At 35.1% G+C, this 20,013-nt stretch overlaps 1 protein-coding gene across 1 annotated transcript in view; it reads right to left on the minus strand.

Moving 5' to 3' along the window:
- The window catches only part of adka (adenosine kinase a), a 206,014-nt gene that overhangs the window by 109,719 nt on the left and 76,282 nt on the right, over positions 1–20,013 (minus strand). Inside the window, exon 5 of the mRNA XM_051126132.1 lies at positions 2,667–2,839. Coding sequence (XP_050982089.1) covers positions 2,667–2,839 — 173 coding nt within the window. The remainder of the gene's footprint in view (positions 1–2,666; positions 2,840–20,013) is intronic.

A 20,013-nucleotide genomic window follows, 5' to 3' on the forward strand; every position in this document is an offset into this window, starting at 1 on the left:
TAACACCGTTTCTCGTCTGGCCTGTCTCACCGGCGGCTGCGTACAGGTGCGCCGCGTAGCTGGAGGGAGAAAGTATCGAGGAAGATATTGATCAAACCGCTTTCAGGCCTTGAGCTGCAGGTCTGCGAGTCTCCTGTAATGAAAGGGTCTGCTTTGACAGGTGAGGTGCTAATGAGAAGAGTCTCATAAGGCCAAGGCTGACAGCTCTACAAGCCGCTGCTCTTTCAAACTGTCTCCAATGCATAGCCGGCTCACACTAACTCTATGACAGTCTAAACAAAGAGACCAGCCCTCATAAATCTCCTTCTCCGCTTTCATATCTTCACTGGTTACATGGGACCTTTTAAACGTATATTACCTGACTGTAAGTACCGTATGTGTACTCCAAGGTGGTTTATAATACCTGGAGAATGCTATCCGTTAGTATCTGCTTTCATAAACGCGCTCTCAACATCAATTCTGTTACAGCAAATGCATAATAAAGCAACCAGGATGATCTGCAGTGCCTTTCATTTGTCAGCTTGTCTCAGAAAGGACACACCTGTGAGCGGTTGTTCATGTACACACACACACTTACAATAGTTTTGTTAGCAGCTCTGATTAAAAGGCAATAGCATGGCTGACAACATGCAAAACAAATGCAGATCACCACCTGAGCGATCACGACTGCCTCGGAGGAGCATCTATTATTCAACTGATGTCACTGACACCGGTGCCCCTGCAGATGCATGCAATTTTTTTTCATTAAAGAAATAGTCCTGCCAGAAATTAAAATTATGTTATAATTAAAGTGTGTATGTTTTTCAGTGAACCCCTAAGCACATTTTTTTTTCTTGCACTACTACTAAGCAGCACATTTGTGAATCTATAGCACAAAACACACAGTCTGACAAACGAAAAGATATATATATATAAATAATGTGTGTATGTGTGCATTTATTACTGATGTGCATTGTCCCTGTCAAATAAACCCAAAATAAAATAAAAAAATAATTAATAAAAAATAAATAATGAATAAAAGTACATATTACGAATTGTATAACAATATAAAATGTAAGGTAATAAAATTATATAAAAATGTAAAAAGTAATTCTCACAATTCTGACTTTTTTTCTCAGATATAAACTTGCAAATATGAGTTATAAAGTCAGAATTGTGAGATATGAACTTGCAATTCAGACATTTTTCTCACAAATGCGAGTTTGTATCTTGCAACTGTGACTTTTTCTTGCAATCACAAGTTTATATCTTTTAATTCTAAATTTTTTCTTGCAATCGCAAGTTTATAACTTGCAATTCTGACTTTTTTCCTCAGCATTGTGAGATCTAAACTCACAATTACGAGTTATAAAGTCAGAATTGTGAGATATAAACTTGTGAGTTTATATCTCGCAATTCTGACTTTTTTCTCGTGTTGCGAGTTTATATCTTCCAATTCTGACTTTTTTTCTCAGAATTGGGATATAAACTTTATAATATAAATTATAAAGTCTAATTCTGAGGGGAAAGGAAAAAAACAAAAAAAAAAACCTCTTCTCAGAATTGCGAGTTTATATCTCACAATTTTAAGAATTAGAAGTCACAACTGCAAGATATCTTGTAATTCTGACTGTATAACTCACAATTGCAAGTTTAGATCACTCAATTCTGACTTTATTTGTCAGAATTGCGAGTTTGTATCACACAATTCTGAGAAAAAAAAGGGTCAGGATTGCGAGATGTAATCTTGAAATTGCGAGGGAAAAAAAAAAAAAAAATAATCGCAATTACCTTTTCATTTTTTATTCAGTGGCAGAAACGGATTAAAATCTGAGTAATCTTTTTAGTTTATTTTTTACTAAATATATTTGCAAATTGTTAAAAGAACCATTAATGATATTAGTAAAGAACCACAAACATTAATTAAACAATTTATTATATTGTATATTTATATGACTAAAAAAAAAAAGTGCTTCTGAAGTGAATTTAAAAAAAAAAAAAAAAGATTATTTCTGATTTGTTACATCTGTTCAGTTAAAATCTAAGTAATCGTTTTTACTAAATATTTTTACAAAGTGCTAAAAGAATGAAATTGTTAAGAAACCGCAAACATTGACAGAAATTCAGAATCATAAACCTCCTTATAATTCCCAATCCTGGTGCTGGATTTTGTCTGATATAACTTTTCCTTTAAGATTATCTGGGTAAGCTCCAAAAACGTGTCAGCAGTCCATCAGGAGTTTAAATCTGCTGTTCATTTGAACAAATCCTCAGAGTTGATACGATTACAGATTAGTCAATAGGCTTCCATGCTTACTATCGTATTTTCTTCTCAAGCAGAGAAATAGTAAGTGACACTTAAATAAACACATCAATCTGCTCAGTTCAAATGTGTAGGTAGCACGTAATTCGGCCCAAGCAGTTTCACATATCTGCTCAGTCATGGAATCTAGCACCCTTCAGGGCCAAGTCATGCGGTGTATCAAAATACCTCTGTGCTGATCTAACCCCGGCAAATAAATAAATCAAGAGCTCTGGCGGAAAAGAGCAGAACAGCCGGCAAGGGAACAGCGAGTCCCAATGCATAGTGAGGTGGGGTGTGTGAATGTGTGCTGTGTGTGCGCAGGAGGGGGGTGCTATCCTGAGGAAGCGATAAGGGCCCTCCCTAGAGGAAAGGGGTGGCTGACCTGTTGTCGCCAGTGATGCAGGCAGCGCAGGTCCCTGTGGGCTCTTCGTTCTGCTCGTAGTAGTGGGCGTCCACGTGGGCCTCCTCTGCCTTCTCCTTAAGGATCTTCCCAAACTTATCCTTCCCGATGCAGCCGAAGAAGGTGGCCACTTTGTGCGGCTCCTGGATCATCCACTGAGAGGAAGGACAGATCGAGCATGTGGGGGGAGCCAAAGGAAAGAGAGCAGAGGAAAAGCGATTATTCAAACACGGAAACACAGCGTCCATATCTGACAGTTTAAAAAAAAAAAGCCCGGAAATCACATATCCAGGATCTAGGAAGTTGTCTATATATTGACAATTCCTGGAAAGGCAAAACGGACCGTGGTAGAGGCCCTGTGCGTGCAACTCTGAGAGAGAATAACTAGTGAAAACAGTAAGTAATAGCAAACTGATAAGGAAAAGAAACAAATACATTTTCTCAGATTCAGGGTTAAAAATGCTTAAGTCAAGGAACAATAAGAGAGTCATTCTTTAAGCATTTCAATATAGTCTTTGTTAGGAAAGTTACAGCAATGACGAAAACTCAATTGCGTGACTTGAACGACTTTTTCAACCTTAAAATATGTATAATATTTTGGTGTTCATGGCATAAAAACACATGCACACATACATACATACACACACATATACATATACATATACATATACATATATATACATATATATATATATATATATATATATATATATATATATATATATATATATATATATATACATATATATACATATATATATATATATATATATATATATATATATATATATATATATATATATATATATATATATATATATATATATATATATATATATACATACATACATACACACACACACACGTACATTTTTTTTATACAGAGTGCTAAGAGAATCATTAATGAAATTATTAAGGAACCACAACCAATGACAATGACTCCTTACAATTCCCAATTCCAATATTTTTCTTTTCTTTTCTTTTTTTTTTTTTAGTATTACTTTTAACAGTTTTTAAATTTTAACCTGAAAATGTCTAAAAATGTGGTGCTCATGATGCAAGACGCTAAAAAAAAAAAAAATGTAGAGATGGGATATAACTTCTAAAACTTCAGTATGCACACTGACACATAATTAAGATAATAAAATCACATATTTTGAAGGAGATAACCTATATTATAATTGATATTACATATTGACTTACTTTTGGACTGGTTAGAAAAATGTCATTTTTAATCACACAATTATTTGACAAATACTACTATGAACCTTTGGAATAAATAAATTAATTTTCTAAATACATAAAAAAATTGTGTCTGTGAGGCCTGACTTTCAATTATTTCATTTATTAATTTCAAATCTGACTATAATTTATCAGCCTAAATATCTATATAGGCAATTTTACAGATACAGAAAACAATAGAAAGCCACATTTATCAACCAATACCACAATGGCTGCCAATATAGCATCCCCATTCCCACATCTTTGTAGACCTTGTCATATTTTTTGGCACTGAGATGGTTAGCGCTACTGATATTGCATTGAGCTCTGCGCTTATAAAAGCTTCTAAATATAAAGTGATCTGCTCTGACGGAGTGAAACTTTAACAAAAACTGATGGGACAATAAAAAGAGATACAGGATGTCTGTCTGTAGGCTGTGTTAAACTAGATTACAGGGGTGCACTAATTCCAGCACCCTGGACGGTGGCTTACCACAAACACTGTGACATTGCCACTTTTATGGGGATGATGAAATGGTCTTTCTAGGTTTTTAGTGCTGTGGGGTTTAACCTCCAAAGATTTATTGGAGTACACGGTGCTACGTTTGCTGCTTTTATTGCAACCTTGCAATGTCTGTTGATGGGGCCCCTTGTGAATGAGATGCTCTGCCTGAGAGATGACCTGTATACATGAGAAATTAATCACTTCAACCAAAGAATCGCGTCTGTCTGTGAAGCAATACACCTCTGTTTACAGTGTGGAAGTAGTTCTGTACGGTCTGTTCAATGTTGGACTAAAAAGACATAAACACCCTAAAGCTGCTGATGAGGCTAATGATGCAGAGGGCACTCCAGGTTCTTTAAAGCTAATGTGAAACCGCTTTCACAGCCCACCTTATTTCACTATTTACTTACTATTTCCCGTCAATCAAAAGTTCTCTCAGCTGTGCTATACTCTTCCCCATTTCTTAATTAAAGATTTAAATGAAGTCCAAGGGATATTCAATGACTTGGAAATCTTCTTGTATCTATCTTCTGCTTTGTGCCTTTTAATTACTTCTTTTGTGGAGTTGTTTGGAGCTTTCATGTTCATGGTTTAAGTTCTGCCACAATATTGACTTGCCAAATTGAACCTTCCAGATGGTGCATTTATACTAAAATCAATTGAAAGCCTTTGACTGCACACAAGTTATCTCAATTTAACTATTGATGTGTCTTCTAAAACCAACTGGTCACACTAGTAATAGTTTAAAATGGTTGAATACTGCAAAAATCTGTTATTTTGGATCCATACCCTACTAGTCATGTTTTTGAAAGGTACGATTTTTAATGTTTTTTAAAGATGTCTCTTCTGCTCACCAGGCTTGCATTTATTTGATCCAAAGTACAGCAAAACAGTAACATTTTTGAATATTTTTACTATTTAAAACAACTGCTTTCTATTTAAATATATTTTAAAATGTAATTTAGCCCTGTGATTTCAAAGCTTAATTTTTAGCAACATTATAAATGTCTTAATCATCACTTTTGATTACTTAAAGCATCCTTGCTAAATAAAAGTATTAATTTCTATCAATTCTTTTCCCGAAAAAATAAAAATATACTGACTCAACGTCTTTGAATGGTATAGTGTATAATGATACAAACGTTTTTATTTCAGATAAATGCTGATCTTTGGATCTTTCTGTTCAAAGAATCCTGAAAAAAATACCCAACTGTCTTAAATATTGCTAAAAAAAAAAAATTCTTGAACAGAAAATCAGCATATTAGAATGATTTCTGAAGGATCATGTGACACTGAAGACTGGAGTAATGATGCTGAAAATTTAGCTTTAAATCACAGGATTTTAAAATATATATTCAAATAAAAAAACATTTATTTTAAATAGTAAAATATTTCACAATATTACTGCTTTTGCTGTATTTTGAATCAAATAAATGCAGGCTTTGGTGAGCAAAAGAGACTTCTTTAAAAACAAAACACATTAAAAATCTTACTGTTCAAAAACTTTTGACGGGTAGTGTACTTGTAATGATTTTGGATCAAAGCCAAATAAAAGATTTAGACAAAATTTGGACAAAAATGAAAATTGTCATCAGATATTGTATTTTGTACCTCCACTGAGTACATATACCCACACCATTGGACTTTTCAAAAGTTGAAAAAAGACTTTGTAAACATATCTGTATAAATCAAACGGACTGAACAGAAACAAAGGTCTAATGAGTGTGACTTTTGGTTCTATAAATGATATATGATTAAATACATGAGGTTTTTTTCATGTTTTATTTTGATATGAACTCACTCTTTAAAGGGATAGTTCACCCAAAAATGAAAATCCTGTCATTAATTACTCACCCTCATGTTGTTCCAAACCCGTAATTTCTTTGTTCATCTTTGCAACACAAATTAAGATTATTTTTGATGAAACCCGAGAGCTTTCGGATTCTGCTTTATAAAATTACGGTTGAACCACTGATGTCACATGGACTATTGTAATGATGTTCTTACTACTTCTCTAGGCCTTGAACATGTCAGTTGTGTTGCTGTCTATGGAGGGTCAGAAAGCTCTTGGATTTCATCAAAAATATCTTAATTTGTGTTCCGAAGATGAACGAAGGTTTTACAGATTTGGAACAACATGAGTGTGAGTAATTAATGACAGAATTTTCATTTTTGGGTGAACTATCTCTTTAAAGTCAGGTGGATTCTGATTGGCTCTCAATGTTTTTACCATTCATCACCTGAACGAAATGTTCTGAAAGACATTCCAATGATATCACTCCTTTTGTGACGTCACAGTCATAATTGTGGTGTAAACACACAAAATCGTTCTTGGTGTCAGTGGGCTTTTACTTTGGATTGTGTGTAAATTCCCATTGATGCTACTAGTTACATAAAATACCACAACATGACAACAAAAATGGAAGTCCAAGTGTGGTGAATACTTTTTAAAGACGAGCTCAAAAAGACCGGGAATGTGCATTCAGAAAGTAAAGTCACATTAAAATCAAAAATCATCCACCTCTGATGGTGGAAATACATTAATTGTAACTCTATGAGCAAATGCTCAACTCTCTGTGATCATCCCTGCTGATTATAAGATTTCCTGAGGTCATCTCCTATGATTCCTGCTGCTGCTGTGTGCAGACCCAACACTTACAGACAACAACACTCCATATGACACGCTGCTTTGCATTTTAACTGCACCTGGTGTGCTTTACTTGCAGTTATTTGACGGCAAACCTTGTGTAAAAAAATTAATAAAATAAAAATTAATTAAAAAAATCTTAACATATACATGTCAGCATTGTAATTCAAAAGATACATGCGTGCATCTTTGATCATTTTAGAGACAGCAGAGCTCCAATGGCAGCTGATTAGGAAGGATGGGGTCGGGGCGGTGCTTCTAATAAGCCTCCAAAAACAGCTTGGCACAGCACACACCTTTGTTCCGACTCTCATAATCAAAGGCAGCCAAAAACTGCAGCCAATCAAAGAGGTCTGCTGTGAAACACCAGTCTATTCGTCTCCATCTACTGCAATAACCCCCTCCTGCTGACAATTACTTTCAAATGGAGATCTAAATAAAAGATGATATGTCCATTAAGACAAAGAGCTATCTGCAGGGTCGTGGGGAGGTCGGTCTGCGGCAGGCGTAAGGGATATTCATGCTCAGTCACATCCCAATTACCCGCTAGCAGCACTGGCAGGGTGTGAGCAAACGTGCGTGAGGGAAGCTTCATTACGGAGGGGGATGAAGTGCTGAAATTAAACAGCAGTGTCTCCCGCTGCGTTGAGCCCCCCGGCCTAGAGCGCACAGCCCAGCTCTGACATAATGTGGCTGCGCATGATCACGTAAGCGCAGACTCTCACGCACTCATGCTGTACTGTACGCATGCATACATTAGGCTTGTTTGGGGAAGCGAAGAGAAACATGCAAACAAAAACATAAATTATGTAAAATGCTGATGTTCTCTCAAAATTTGCTGATCGCATGGAAAATGCGCTTTTTTTTTTTTTACATTAAGACTACAGCACAGCAGGTAGAGCCAGATTAGGTCATTACAGGAATAAAACAGAATCAGTACATGCACACATGCCATAGTAAATAAAAATGATCCCATTTTCTAAACTGCCATGCAGCTCGGTGGACAATTCTGTAGTCTTGAATATCTCATAGTGTTGGGGGTAATGCATTACAAGTAATGTAAGTTATGTAACCAGATTACTTTTTTCAAGTAACTAGTAAAGTAATGCATTATATTTTAATTCACAAAAAAATACCAGAGTTGCTTTTTCACAAGTTTTCCAATTTACAGACTGAGCTCTCCTGTCCCCATGCTGAGAAAATGGGAGTAAGTGCAAAGGTGTTCTACAAACTAGAGGTTGACTGATGTATCGGTTTTTGCCGATTAATCGGCACCAATAGTTGACTGGCGGAACTATCGGTTATCGGCAAAAATCCATGCTGATAGTTTTTTCCGGGTTGGGTCCGTTGCTGGAGCGCCTGAGAAGTTCATCATTATACAGCAAAGTCCATATAGTCTTTGTTATACAGCACAAGAGCACCCTCTAGTACTGACAGCACGTGCCGATTGTTTAGACACGCGACACTGCGCGCTGCACAGAGCGGGACAAAAGCAGATTTTAAACCTCGACAATGAAACAGTGTGTACAGCATACTGTAGTGCATGTTTTCATGTCATTACTAAGCAATGAATTTGTTGACTAGATTCTGCATTAGTGGAGAAAGCACAGCAGTATACTTGTGCTTGTTTGGTGATCAAATAAAGTCTTGTAGACTTGTAGACCGCTTGAACTGAACGCGACGTGTCCAGTGTGTGTGATACAGGATAGCTGCGAGTTCTTCTAGACGCTGCGCTGCACTTTTGCCCATTGTGTGACTAACATATTTTAATATTTTGATTAGATAACCACAAATGTTCTACAATAAAAGCAGTTAAATTGTAAAAGTACACAATATCCATATGTATGTAATTCCAATACTGTGGCCTTTGTGTAGATATTTAAAGATGGCCATCTATAGCTTGATTGTTGATGTAATGGTAACATTTTACAATATGAGTCCATTTGTAACATTAAGATTGATAAAACCTGTCGAATAGAAGTATTGTTCCTTGCTAGAGTGTGTTTATTTTAGCATTTACTGATATATTTAAAAAATTTTAGTTGCTTTTGTTAACATTAATGAACAATGAACTAACTGTAATGATTAATATACAATTAATATTAATATTTTTATTCATTTACAAAGTATGGCTACTTTTTTAAAAATAGTAGAGCACTAATTATTTTCCATTCAGTATCCATTTTAAAAACTATCGCTTGCTTAATCTATATCAGCCAGTGTGGTCCAACCTAGTTATCAGTATCTGTAAAATCCAATATCTGTCGACCTCTGGTACAAACGGTCACTGTTTTAGATTAAATGTGAACATGCAAGCACTCTTCTTACTTACAAAAACTGTGAAATGTATACTCAAAATATGACAAATCTGCAATAGTTAAATGTCAAATAACAAATATCCTTTGTGTATTTACATTCATTTATGTCTTTGCCGCAGACCTTCAATGATCCAATGCAACAATATTTTTGTGTGAAAGGGCTTTTACTTTTGCCAAAATAAATGGAATTTGAATACAAACAGAAAAAATTAAATAGAATTATGAACAAACAAGCAAGCCCAGCTCAGATGAGGTAACTAATATAAAAATTAGTTACCTTTTTATGGAGTGATACAATATTGTAATGCATTACTTTTAAAAGTAACCTTCCCCAAAATATTGAGATTTGGTTCTTTTAACTAGGATAATTTATATAAAAAAATAAAAATAAAAAAAAAGAATCAATGAACGGGAAGTGAGGCCAGTTTTTGTTTCACATCAAAACAAGCCATGCAATCTGATTTATGATTCACTAAAAAGAATCACTGAGGTGAGGTATGACACCCAAACCAATGCCTCTTCTGAGTCATTCGTTTTAGTGAATCAAACAAATACAATGACACACTTTACAAGTTTAGTCAGCAGTATGTTATAACAATAAATTAAATTAAATACACTCTACCGTTCAAAGGTTTGGGGACAGTTTTTTTTTTTTTTTTGGAAATTCATATTTTTACTTTTATTCATACGTCATACATCAAGGAGCACATCTGTTGTCAACATGAATAATTATAATTATAAATTATAGCTCTAAATCAGCATATTACAATGATTTCGTAAGGATCATGTGACACTGAAGACTGGAGCAATGGCTGCTGAAAATTCAGCTTTACCATCATAGAAATGAATTTTAAAATGAATTTTTATTTTAAAATACACTAAAAAAGAAAAATATATTTCACAATATTATGGTTTTACTGTATTTGTGATCAAACAGGGTCCTATGAAATCCATTGTTTTTTTCCCAAATTCAGTTTTATTTTTTTCCAAATTCTGTTTTTCCATTTGAATTTTTGTGGACTCTTTTTAATGGTTAAATTAAATCGTATTAATCAAAAAGCATGTCTAATTAATTAAAATCATGAAACTTAAACAATTTAATATCAATTTATTAAAAGTTAAACAAAAATGACATGTTTAGGGCCCTATGAAATGTTTTATTTTTTCCCACCTTATGTTTTACCAAATTCTGTTTTAGCATGTCTAATTATTTGAATGAATAAAAACAAGTTTAATTTATTCTTACAATAGCCCTATGATTTTTTTGTCTACTTATCAAATGAAGGCATAAACCATTCAAATTATCTTTTCATTACTGAAAATTAAATACATTTTATTTTTTGGTAAATAAAGCAGATTTATTATTACAATTAAAATGTTTAAAAAATATTATATGATTATTTCTTAAAAAATAAGGTTTTAATAATTTCAGTAGTAATATTACGTACATTCTGCTGAACAACAGCAACGTAGGCTATTTCTGTCACAATATCTTTGAGTTAAACCGAACTTTTATTTACCTTTATGACACTATTTTTACACACAGAATATGCAGGATTCATATTTAAATAGCCTTTTTGCGGCTTAATATTTACAAATACTAGTCCATTTTGTGATTTTATTGACCCACTTTTAAATAATCCATCAAACTTTGACAAATTCCTTGACATTCCACATTAAACTGTAAATTCCGTTTTTGACAGATTCCATGACATTCCACATTAAACCGTAAATTTCGTTTTTATTACTGGATTCTGCAATTTCTTCTGCATTTTCCACACTGCGAAAATCATAGGGCACTACAAACAAAGCCTTTGTGAACATAAACTATTTCTTTCAAAATAAATTCAAAATGATTTAAAAAAAAAAACTTTTAAATCACATTTGATATGACCACATTTATGTGTTTCTTTAGTACTGTTCTTCAATGTATAGTTAAGAGCAATTAGTAATTTATTGGAAAATAAAAAATTAAATTAAAGTCAAATCAAATCAAATCAAATTTAGAATTTCCATTATGACCAATACTATGATATTCCTTGAAATGTCTGAAGCATTAATTGTTACAGATGTGAAGGCTTTTGCTCAGGGAGGTGACCCAGCACGTATCCCAGCATCCACCAGCTGCCTCTCCTCTCTGTCACATGCTTGCTGCAGTTCTCGCTCGTTTGCCAGAGGACAATCAGAGCGTCCGCTGACGGCCCCTAGCGCAGAGCTGCCGAACACCGGGCTCCATAACAGAAGCCCACCGGGTTCTGACGTATCAAAGCATATGGAAAAAAAACCCTTAAGAGCCTAGAGTGAAGTGATCCGTTTTATAATCACGTCTCGTCTTTTGATCTATACCACAAAGAGGCCGACTACCAACTCCAGCAGAGCTGTAAAAATCCCACCAAACTGCACTAATTCAGGTGAAAGAGACACATAACCTAATTTTGAACTGTAATCCTTAGAAAAACCCGACGTACCTCATGCCAGGGGCTTAAAAAGGAGGTTTGAACACAATGCCTGATTAGGGTTGACTGTTTGGCAGAGCTACGGAAAGGCAAAATTAGATTAATTTGCTTTTGACACACTGTAATAATCTAATAGCGTTTAGCTCAGTGAACCCAAGCTTAAACAATGGCGGTGAATGCTCTTTAACCTGAAACCCAGCCAGAACCAGCTCCAGAACCCAGCCAACACGTCTCAGGATTAAAAGCCCTCTGTAACCTGATGGATGCAACTCCAATTACAAGCTTATCAAACTGACAAAAACCGCAGCACGGCTATTTATAGACCTGACCGAAATAGACAGCCAGTGCTGGCCTCCCAAAAGTGGTCATGAGGCAATCTGGCCCACGCGAGCGATTCTTCCGTCGGATGTTGACGCGCACCCTCTGTGCGCTGACGTGGGCCGCTGGATGTGACTGATGCGTGTTGTGCGTTCTCGTGTCAGTTTTGAAGCTAACTGAAAGCAGCACTTGACAGAGAAGGGAGAATGATGTGAGCAGAAAGAGAGAGAGAAAGGAAAATGAGTCATATCTCTAAGGACGCAGACAGAGAGGAGAGCTGTGCACAGGCACGGCTGTCACTGGCCGCAGACACATGAATAAATAAAGGCATTATAATGAAGACAACTCGCCGTCTGCCCATCAGAGCCTGCCCAGCCTGGCACCAAAGCTCAGGAGGGAGAGAGGGAGAGAGGAGCAAACGAATTAAAAAAAATAAGAAAGGGCGAGAGACCGAACGAGACAGGAGAGCGGCCCATCACTGTGATTGACAATGATGAGCGCTGTCTGCTTCTATTAAATCAATCATCGCTATAGGACTCAAGTCTCGGCTCTCTCAATAGGCTAACAAGCTCAGGACTTCGCCGCTTCTATCAGCCGTTTACTCTCGCGTCCCCCCGCGGAGCGAAACATCTGGTCAGTTTCTCTTATCTGCTTTATTTCACGCTCAGGTGGCTTAGTGAGGTGTTGTGTGCCATTTCCCCTGCGTGCCCCCTGCCAATGGTGTCATATTTGGACTGCTGTCTGTGACATTCTCTTTCACACCTCCCACCGCTGGGCTGTTTCCATGTGACATCCTCACCATAGCGACAAGGCCGGAGGAGGAAGACAGCCGGTGACTCGGCGAGGGATGATCATATGCGCGGGCCTGTCAGGAGTCTTCAGCGCTCTGTCCAGACTCGGAATAGGTCACGCTGGTTGAGTCATTCAAGAACCGACTAGTCGATTAGTGAGATTGACTAGTTTATCTAGACCTTTCTCTTTTTTACTGTCTAGCTGAAAGAAAGAAGGCAACACAGCTGGTATAAATCTGTTTTGGGGAAACATCTTTAAAGGATTAGTTCACTTCCAAAATCAAAATTACGTTCATTTCTCTCTTTCTTCAGATGAAAAGAAATTATTATTTTGAGGAAAGCATTTCAGGATTTTTCTCCATATAGTGGACGTCAATGGTGGCCAAGGGGTTGAAGGTCCAAATTGCAGTTTCAGTGCAGCTTCAAAGGGCTCTACACAATCCCAGCCGAGAAATAAGGGTCTTATCTAGCAAAACGATCAGTCTTTTTAAAAAAAAAAAAAAAATAATAAATAAAAATGTGTATATTCTTTAACCACAAATGCTCTTCTTGCACTAGCCCGACTTCACGCATTACGTAATCACGTTGGAAAGGTTGCGGTTAGTTCTTCATCTGTGTACTTCGGTTCAAAAAGGTAGGGTAGGACGAAAAAATGGCATCTCATTTTCTCCTCCAACTTCACAATCGTCTGACACTGTTGGTTTAACGTTTTCCGTGAAGGGAGTTTGACTTTCTTTGCACGTTCACTTTGTAAACATTGGGTTGGTACTTCCGCCTACATCACACAAGACCTTTTTAAAGTGACTACATAATGCGTGAGGTCAAGCTAATGCAAAACAAACATTTGTTGTGAACAGGTATGTAAATTCACATTTTCTTTAGAGAATAACCGATCATTTCACTAGATAAGACTTTTATTCCTCGGCTGGGATTGTGTAGAGCCCTTTGAAGCTACACTAAAACTGCAGTTTGCACCTTCAACCTGTTGGCTCCCATTGAAGTCCAATATATGGAGAAAAATCCTGAAATGTTTTCCTCAAAAACCCTATTTTCTTTTCGACTGAAGAAAGAAATGCATGAACATCTTGGATGACATATGGGTGAGTAAATTTGCAGTAATTTTTTTTTCTGGAAGTGAACTAATCCTTTAAATTGTGATTAGCTTGTAGCTCAGCAAGAAATAGCTTTAAAAAGTGCTTTAACTATAATAGTCAAGCTACAAACAAAAGGTATCTAACTACGCTAAAGCTAACAGAATTTAATATCTTTTAAAACACATAATTATCCAATTAAAATGTCTAATTTAATTAGCGCCAACTTTTCTGAAAAAAACAAAACAAAACAATTAGCTTAAATTGATTAATTTACAATAAATAAAATCAAAATGACTTTCTTTAAGTTACTGAACAAAACTTAGTGAAAAACTGTTTCACTAGAATAAACTGAACGTCTAACATTTCATATGAGAGAAAAGTTTAGAATAAACTCATTAGAATTCATTCTCTCCAGTAATACTTATAAAAAAGGGCCATTTTGAAAGAAGCAGTTCACTAGAATGACTCAAACTTTCCACATTTTTATATAACATTTTTATATTATATATAATTTAATTGGGCCATACTTTTCTGGAATAAAAACAGCTCAAATTTAACAAACCATTTTTAATAAAAAATTGAACTATTTCTGTAGAATGAATCAAACATTGAAATGTTTCAAATGAGACATACAAAGTTTAGAATGAACTGTCTCATTAGAATTAATTGGAGTTTCCAACAATAGAACAATAGACAGAGTGATACAACATCACCAAAACAGACAGAATGACAGATAAAGAGGATGAGGCATAGAACGATAGATACAACGATAGAACGATGATAGAACGATAGATAGAATGATAGAACAATAGACAGAGACATAGAATGATAAATAGAATGACAGATAGAACGATAGAACGATGATAGAATGTTAGATAGATGATAGATAGATAGATAGAATTCTAAATAGAACGACAGATAGAATGATAGAACGATAAATAGAATGATAGACAAGACAGACAGATAGATAGAACGACCGATAGAACGACCGATAGATAGAACGATAGACACATAGATAAATAGAACGATAAACAGAATGACAGACAGACAGACAGACTCTATCGGAGATTTCTATTCTGCAACCCACCGACTGATTTTGAAAATATGTAATTTTGCACATCCCTCTCTACTCCAGACAAACAAAACAGATCTGACGACAATTCGAACATACAGATCTCATCTTTTCCCATCCACAGCCTGGGGAGCAACATAAACATGCAGCCACGCTTCCCTGTAATCCCAGGCATTTCGGCACCATCTAATTTTCTCAGAGTGTAGGCAGACAGAGATGGAGGGGGAAAGTGAGAGGGAAAAAAAAAAATGTCTCATTACATAAGCTGCTTGTGCGACTGCAGTGCCCACACCATCCCAATAAGTGGCAGTTTTAGAGCAATCTAACGTAACAATCAAGGGACACACACACATGCACAGAGCTGCTGGGTAATGTGCGGGAACGCAGGCTGTTTTCATTCTAGGTTTGACTGCTTGTTCAGAACCAGAGTTTCACCATCCTCTAGCCCTGCAGGTCTCGGTTAATATTTGGCTCTGAACTGAATTATGATTGTGTCATCATGACATCCAAATAAGCAATGAATACTGCAGGCAACTGTAACACAATAAATGTCTGAAACATATTCAGCACATGCTATGTAAAGCTCTTTAAGGGGGAAAAAAAAAAAGATTTTGTTCTCTTTGTGAGAAATTTTCAGCAACAATAACAATTTTACATGTAATTGCTTTTTTATTACTTTTATTTTATTTTTTTAAATTTAGCTTTCTTTGAATTTACAGTAACAAATAGTAGTACAGTATTGTTTTAATATGAACAGAGGCAAAACGGCAAACACTTATTGGTAGCAAATTTTACCAGCTGTGAGGCCAGGGCAATTGTAGCATTAATGAAGTATGAGTATATTGGCCCTATTATTTCCGCGTTGTAGTGAGTGTGGACGAAATTGCAGAATTCAGTCATAAAAATGGAATTTACTGTATAATGCAGAATGTCACGGAATTTGCCAAATTTGGGATGAATAAATCAAAAGTAGGTCAGTACAGTTCAAATCAAATGCGATATGGATATGTCTGTGAATATAAAGCTACAAAAAATACCATTTAAATATGAATCCTGCATGTGCTGCGTGTCTCTGTATGAATGAATGGTGCAGACACGCAGTTTAGTTTACTACACACATACTGGAACGTATGTGCTTCTCAGTGTTTTCAGCCTCTGCCGCCTCAATATACGAGTAGATGAACACAAACAATCTCTAGAAATGCTCTGAGAGATGCTCTGAGAGCTTTTTACTGTTCCTTTTGAGAAAAATTATCATCATATCACATACAGACAGCAACTTAAAGGTCTTGACAGTAACCCGTCAAAATAAAAGTTTGGTTTAACTTGAAGAAACTGTGACAGAAATATATTACATAATGTAATGATTGTACTACTACTACTACTAATACAATTGTTATTAAAACATTGTTTGTTTGTTTTTTTAAAAAAAGGAATATTTACCAGAATTTATTTACAAGAAAAATGTAAATACACAGTGTTTCTAATTTTAGTAGTAAATCTCCATCACATGCGTTCAGCTGGAGCTGCAATTAATACACAGAGCCCTAAATCACTGACAACCTACGCAAAATTGCGCTCATAAATGCAGATGAATTGCATTCGATTATGAGCATCATTTTACGTAGCTTGTCAGTGATTTACGGCTCTGTGTATTAATTGCCGCTCCAGCTGAACGCACACGATGGAGATTTACTAGTAATCAAAGTACCAACCTTACTGACTAAACGCGCCTGACAATCGCATGCGATACGGGTACATATATCCATCTAATATATATTATTATATAAATTTTAAGTGATTTAAAGGATCCATTTAAAGTCTGTTCTTAAAATTATCAGTTCAGTACCAATATAGTAATTATAGTAAATTATTGGTCCCACTATACAGCTAAAATAATTAGCATAATATAAAAGTGAAAACTATACCGTAATATTCAAATGTATTAACACAACATTTTTTCATTTTGTGTACTCTTGTTTGACCTAATAGTTGGGGAATCTTGTATCAAAAATTAAATAAATATTTACAAATGTATAATATTACTACCATTAACTACTCACCGATTTTTAGCATTAAATTCAACATTTACATTTTACCATTAAGCAGATTTGCAAATGTAATGCAATAGAAACGAAGAAAACAATCTGCCCACTACAGCCAGTTTCTGTGGAAAGAAGCAGCAACAGAAAATGCATTATAGGCTAATAGGCTAATCATATGTAATCAATAGCAGCTTACTCTAGCTGGATTGTGTTCATACTAATTGAATACAGCGCTGTAGCCCACACCAACAGTTTCCCAAATCACCAATTTCAAGTGGACTCGAGTGCGGTTGACTGGTGAAGCAAGAGAGCGGCTTTTAAACCAACCAAACAAACCAAAGTGAGGCCTTCACCAAAAGCCCCAGTGTGAAAGCGTCCTCAGAGAGGAGAGAGCAGGTCTCTGTGAGAGCCTGTGAACGCCACTTCCCCTCTTGGCCAGGGCGGCGGCCTCCAGTGTGACTGTACGGTGTCGTGTTTCGGACAAGGGCTCGGGAGAAAGAATGGAGTTAGTTTACCAGTGTCTTTGAACACTGCGGTAGCACAGTGTAAATGACACCATCCGGTCTTACTCTCTCCTTTTCTATGCAACTCACACATACACACATACTTGTAGGGAACCACCCGGTGCTATCAGCTGAGAGATCAGATCAGAGGCACCAACGGAGGCCCATTTCCCAGAGTAACCTTTCAGACGCGGCCGAACAGAACGCTTGCGCATCAAGGCCATGCAGAGTTTATCTGACAAACATACTGGTTTTCCCTACCCAACTGGTTAAACATACAGTACAGGCCTCTGTGTTTAGTGCTGGAGAGGCCTGCTGAATTATTCATAAGACAAACAAGCCCGTGCTGCCGGGACTGACGCACAATGATCCGTTACAATGGACTCTTTCTATTGGGCGTCCTGCGAGTTGGCGCTCTCGACGGGGGCATAGTCTGGGTGGCGTTCGTGGGAGACTCGTCTCTCTCGATCCCTCGTTAATATGAGAGCGAGAGGTTGTGAAACCCACCGGTCAATTTATGGCTGGAGTTTATCTGGTCGTAAAATGGTGCTTTGCGCTTCTCGGTCCAGGACCGTGACGCACGGGAGGCTAATCCTGTCTGCGGGGCGAGGGGGAAGAAAGGGGAGAGAGTGTGAGAGAGCGACAGAAACTTCCCCCTGCCCAGACGGAGCTGCAGGTGAATTGGTTTTGCCCCTGAACCTTGGGTTGACACTCTGCTTTGATCTCCAGCACATGCCAGACGCCCATAGGGAAAAGATCAGTGGCGTACTGGGACATGGTGCTAGTAACAGAGACGTGGGGGGTGGAGGGGAGTGTGAGAAAGAGAGGATGTGAGAAACAAGGGAGGGGTAGACGGAGAGGTGAATGAGAATGTGTGTGTGTCTTAAAGGGATAGTTCACAAAACAAAAAGAAAATTGCGTAATTGTTTACTCACCTTCACCTCATTCTAGTGTGCTAATGTGCGTAAGGACTACGCGATGTACTGAAATGTTCATTAGCAGTCAGTAACTTAAATTCAACCACCAGTTTAAAGTGTGCCAAAGAACTGATCCAAAACTAATTTTAATTTGTCTGTCATCTTTGTGGAAATGTGTCTACATATACAATTTATTACGTATCAATTTGTTGTTGTTGTTATTATTATTATTATTATATCACTTAACAGCAATATTAATAACATTATTATTATTTGTATTATTATTACATATCTATACATAGGTATTTACATAACATTACCTTATACATCAATATTATTATTATTATTATTATTATTAATCTATACAAATGTATTTATATATTAACATGCATTATTATTATTATTATTATTATTATACAAAAATAATTATGATTACTATTATTATTATTATTATTATTACATTTTTATAAAAATGTATTTGCATAATGTATGAATCTACAATATACACAGTTATTATTGTATTTATATACAAGTATTATTATTAAATATCTATACAAATTATTTATATAATGTATTACCTTATACATCAACACTTATTATTTCATATAATAAAAATAACAATAACTATTATTAATAAATATTTATAAGTGTATTTATATAATGTATGAACTTGTATAGTATATATAGTTATTATTGTATTAACTTATATACAATTATTTTTATTATTAATATTATTATTAATGTATAATATTATGATTATATAATCCAATAATTATTAGAATTATATTATTATTAAACATCTATACAAATGTATTTAAATAATATATTACCTTATACATTATTATTATTATTATTATTATTATTGTTATTTCATATAATAAAATAATAATAACAACAACAACAACAACAACAACAACAACAACAACAACAACAACAACAACAACAACAATAATAATATTAATTATAATTATTATTATTATTAAATACTTATAAAATGCATTTGTATAATTTATGAACTTACTATATACACTATTATTATTACTGTACAAAATATTATTAAAAAAACATTAATATTATGATTATTCAATCTACACAAATGTAATGTATTAATTTAGTATACATTAATACAGTTCTATTATTTTTATATAATATAATAATAATAATAATAATAATAATAATTATTATTATTATTATTATTATTAATTATTATTATCATCATCTGATAATAATACTAATTATCTATAAAAATGTATGTATGTGTGTATTATGATTACATTACGTAATAAAAAAATAATAATATTAAATACATATTTTATAACAATTATATAATAATTTGTGAAAAACTGAGGAAAAAGCTCTGATTATTTTGAAACATTTTAGCAATATTTATTTATATTACACATTTAGAATAAGCTTGACTGTTAAAAAGATGGTTATTCTGA

The sequence above is a fragment of the Labeo rohita genome, chromosome 13 (assembly GCF_022985175.1).
Source record: "Labeo rohita strain BAU-BD-2019 chromosome 13, IGBB_LRoh.1.0, whole genome shotgun sequence".
NCBI lineage: Eukaryota > Metazoa > Chordata > Actinopteri > Cypriniformes > Cyprinidae > Labeo > Labeo rohita.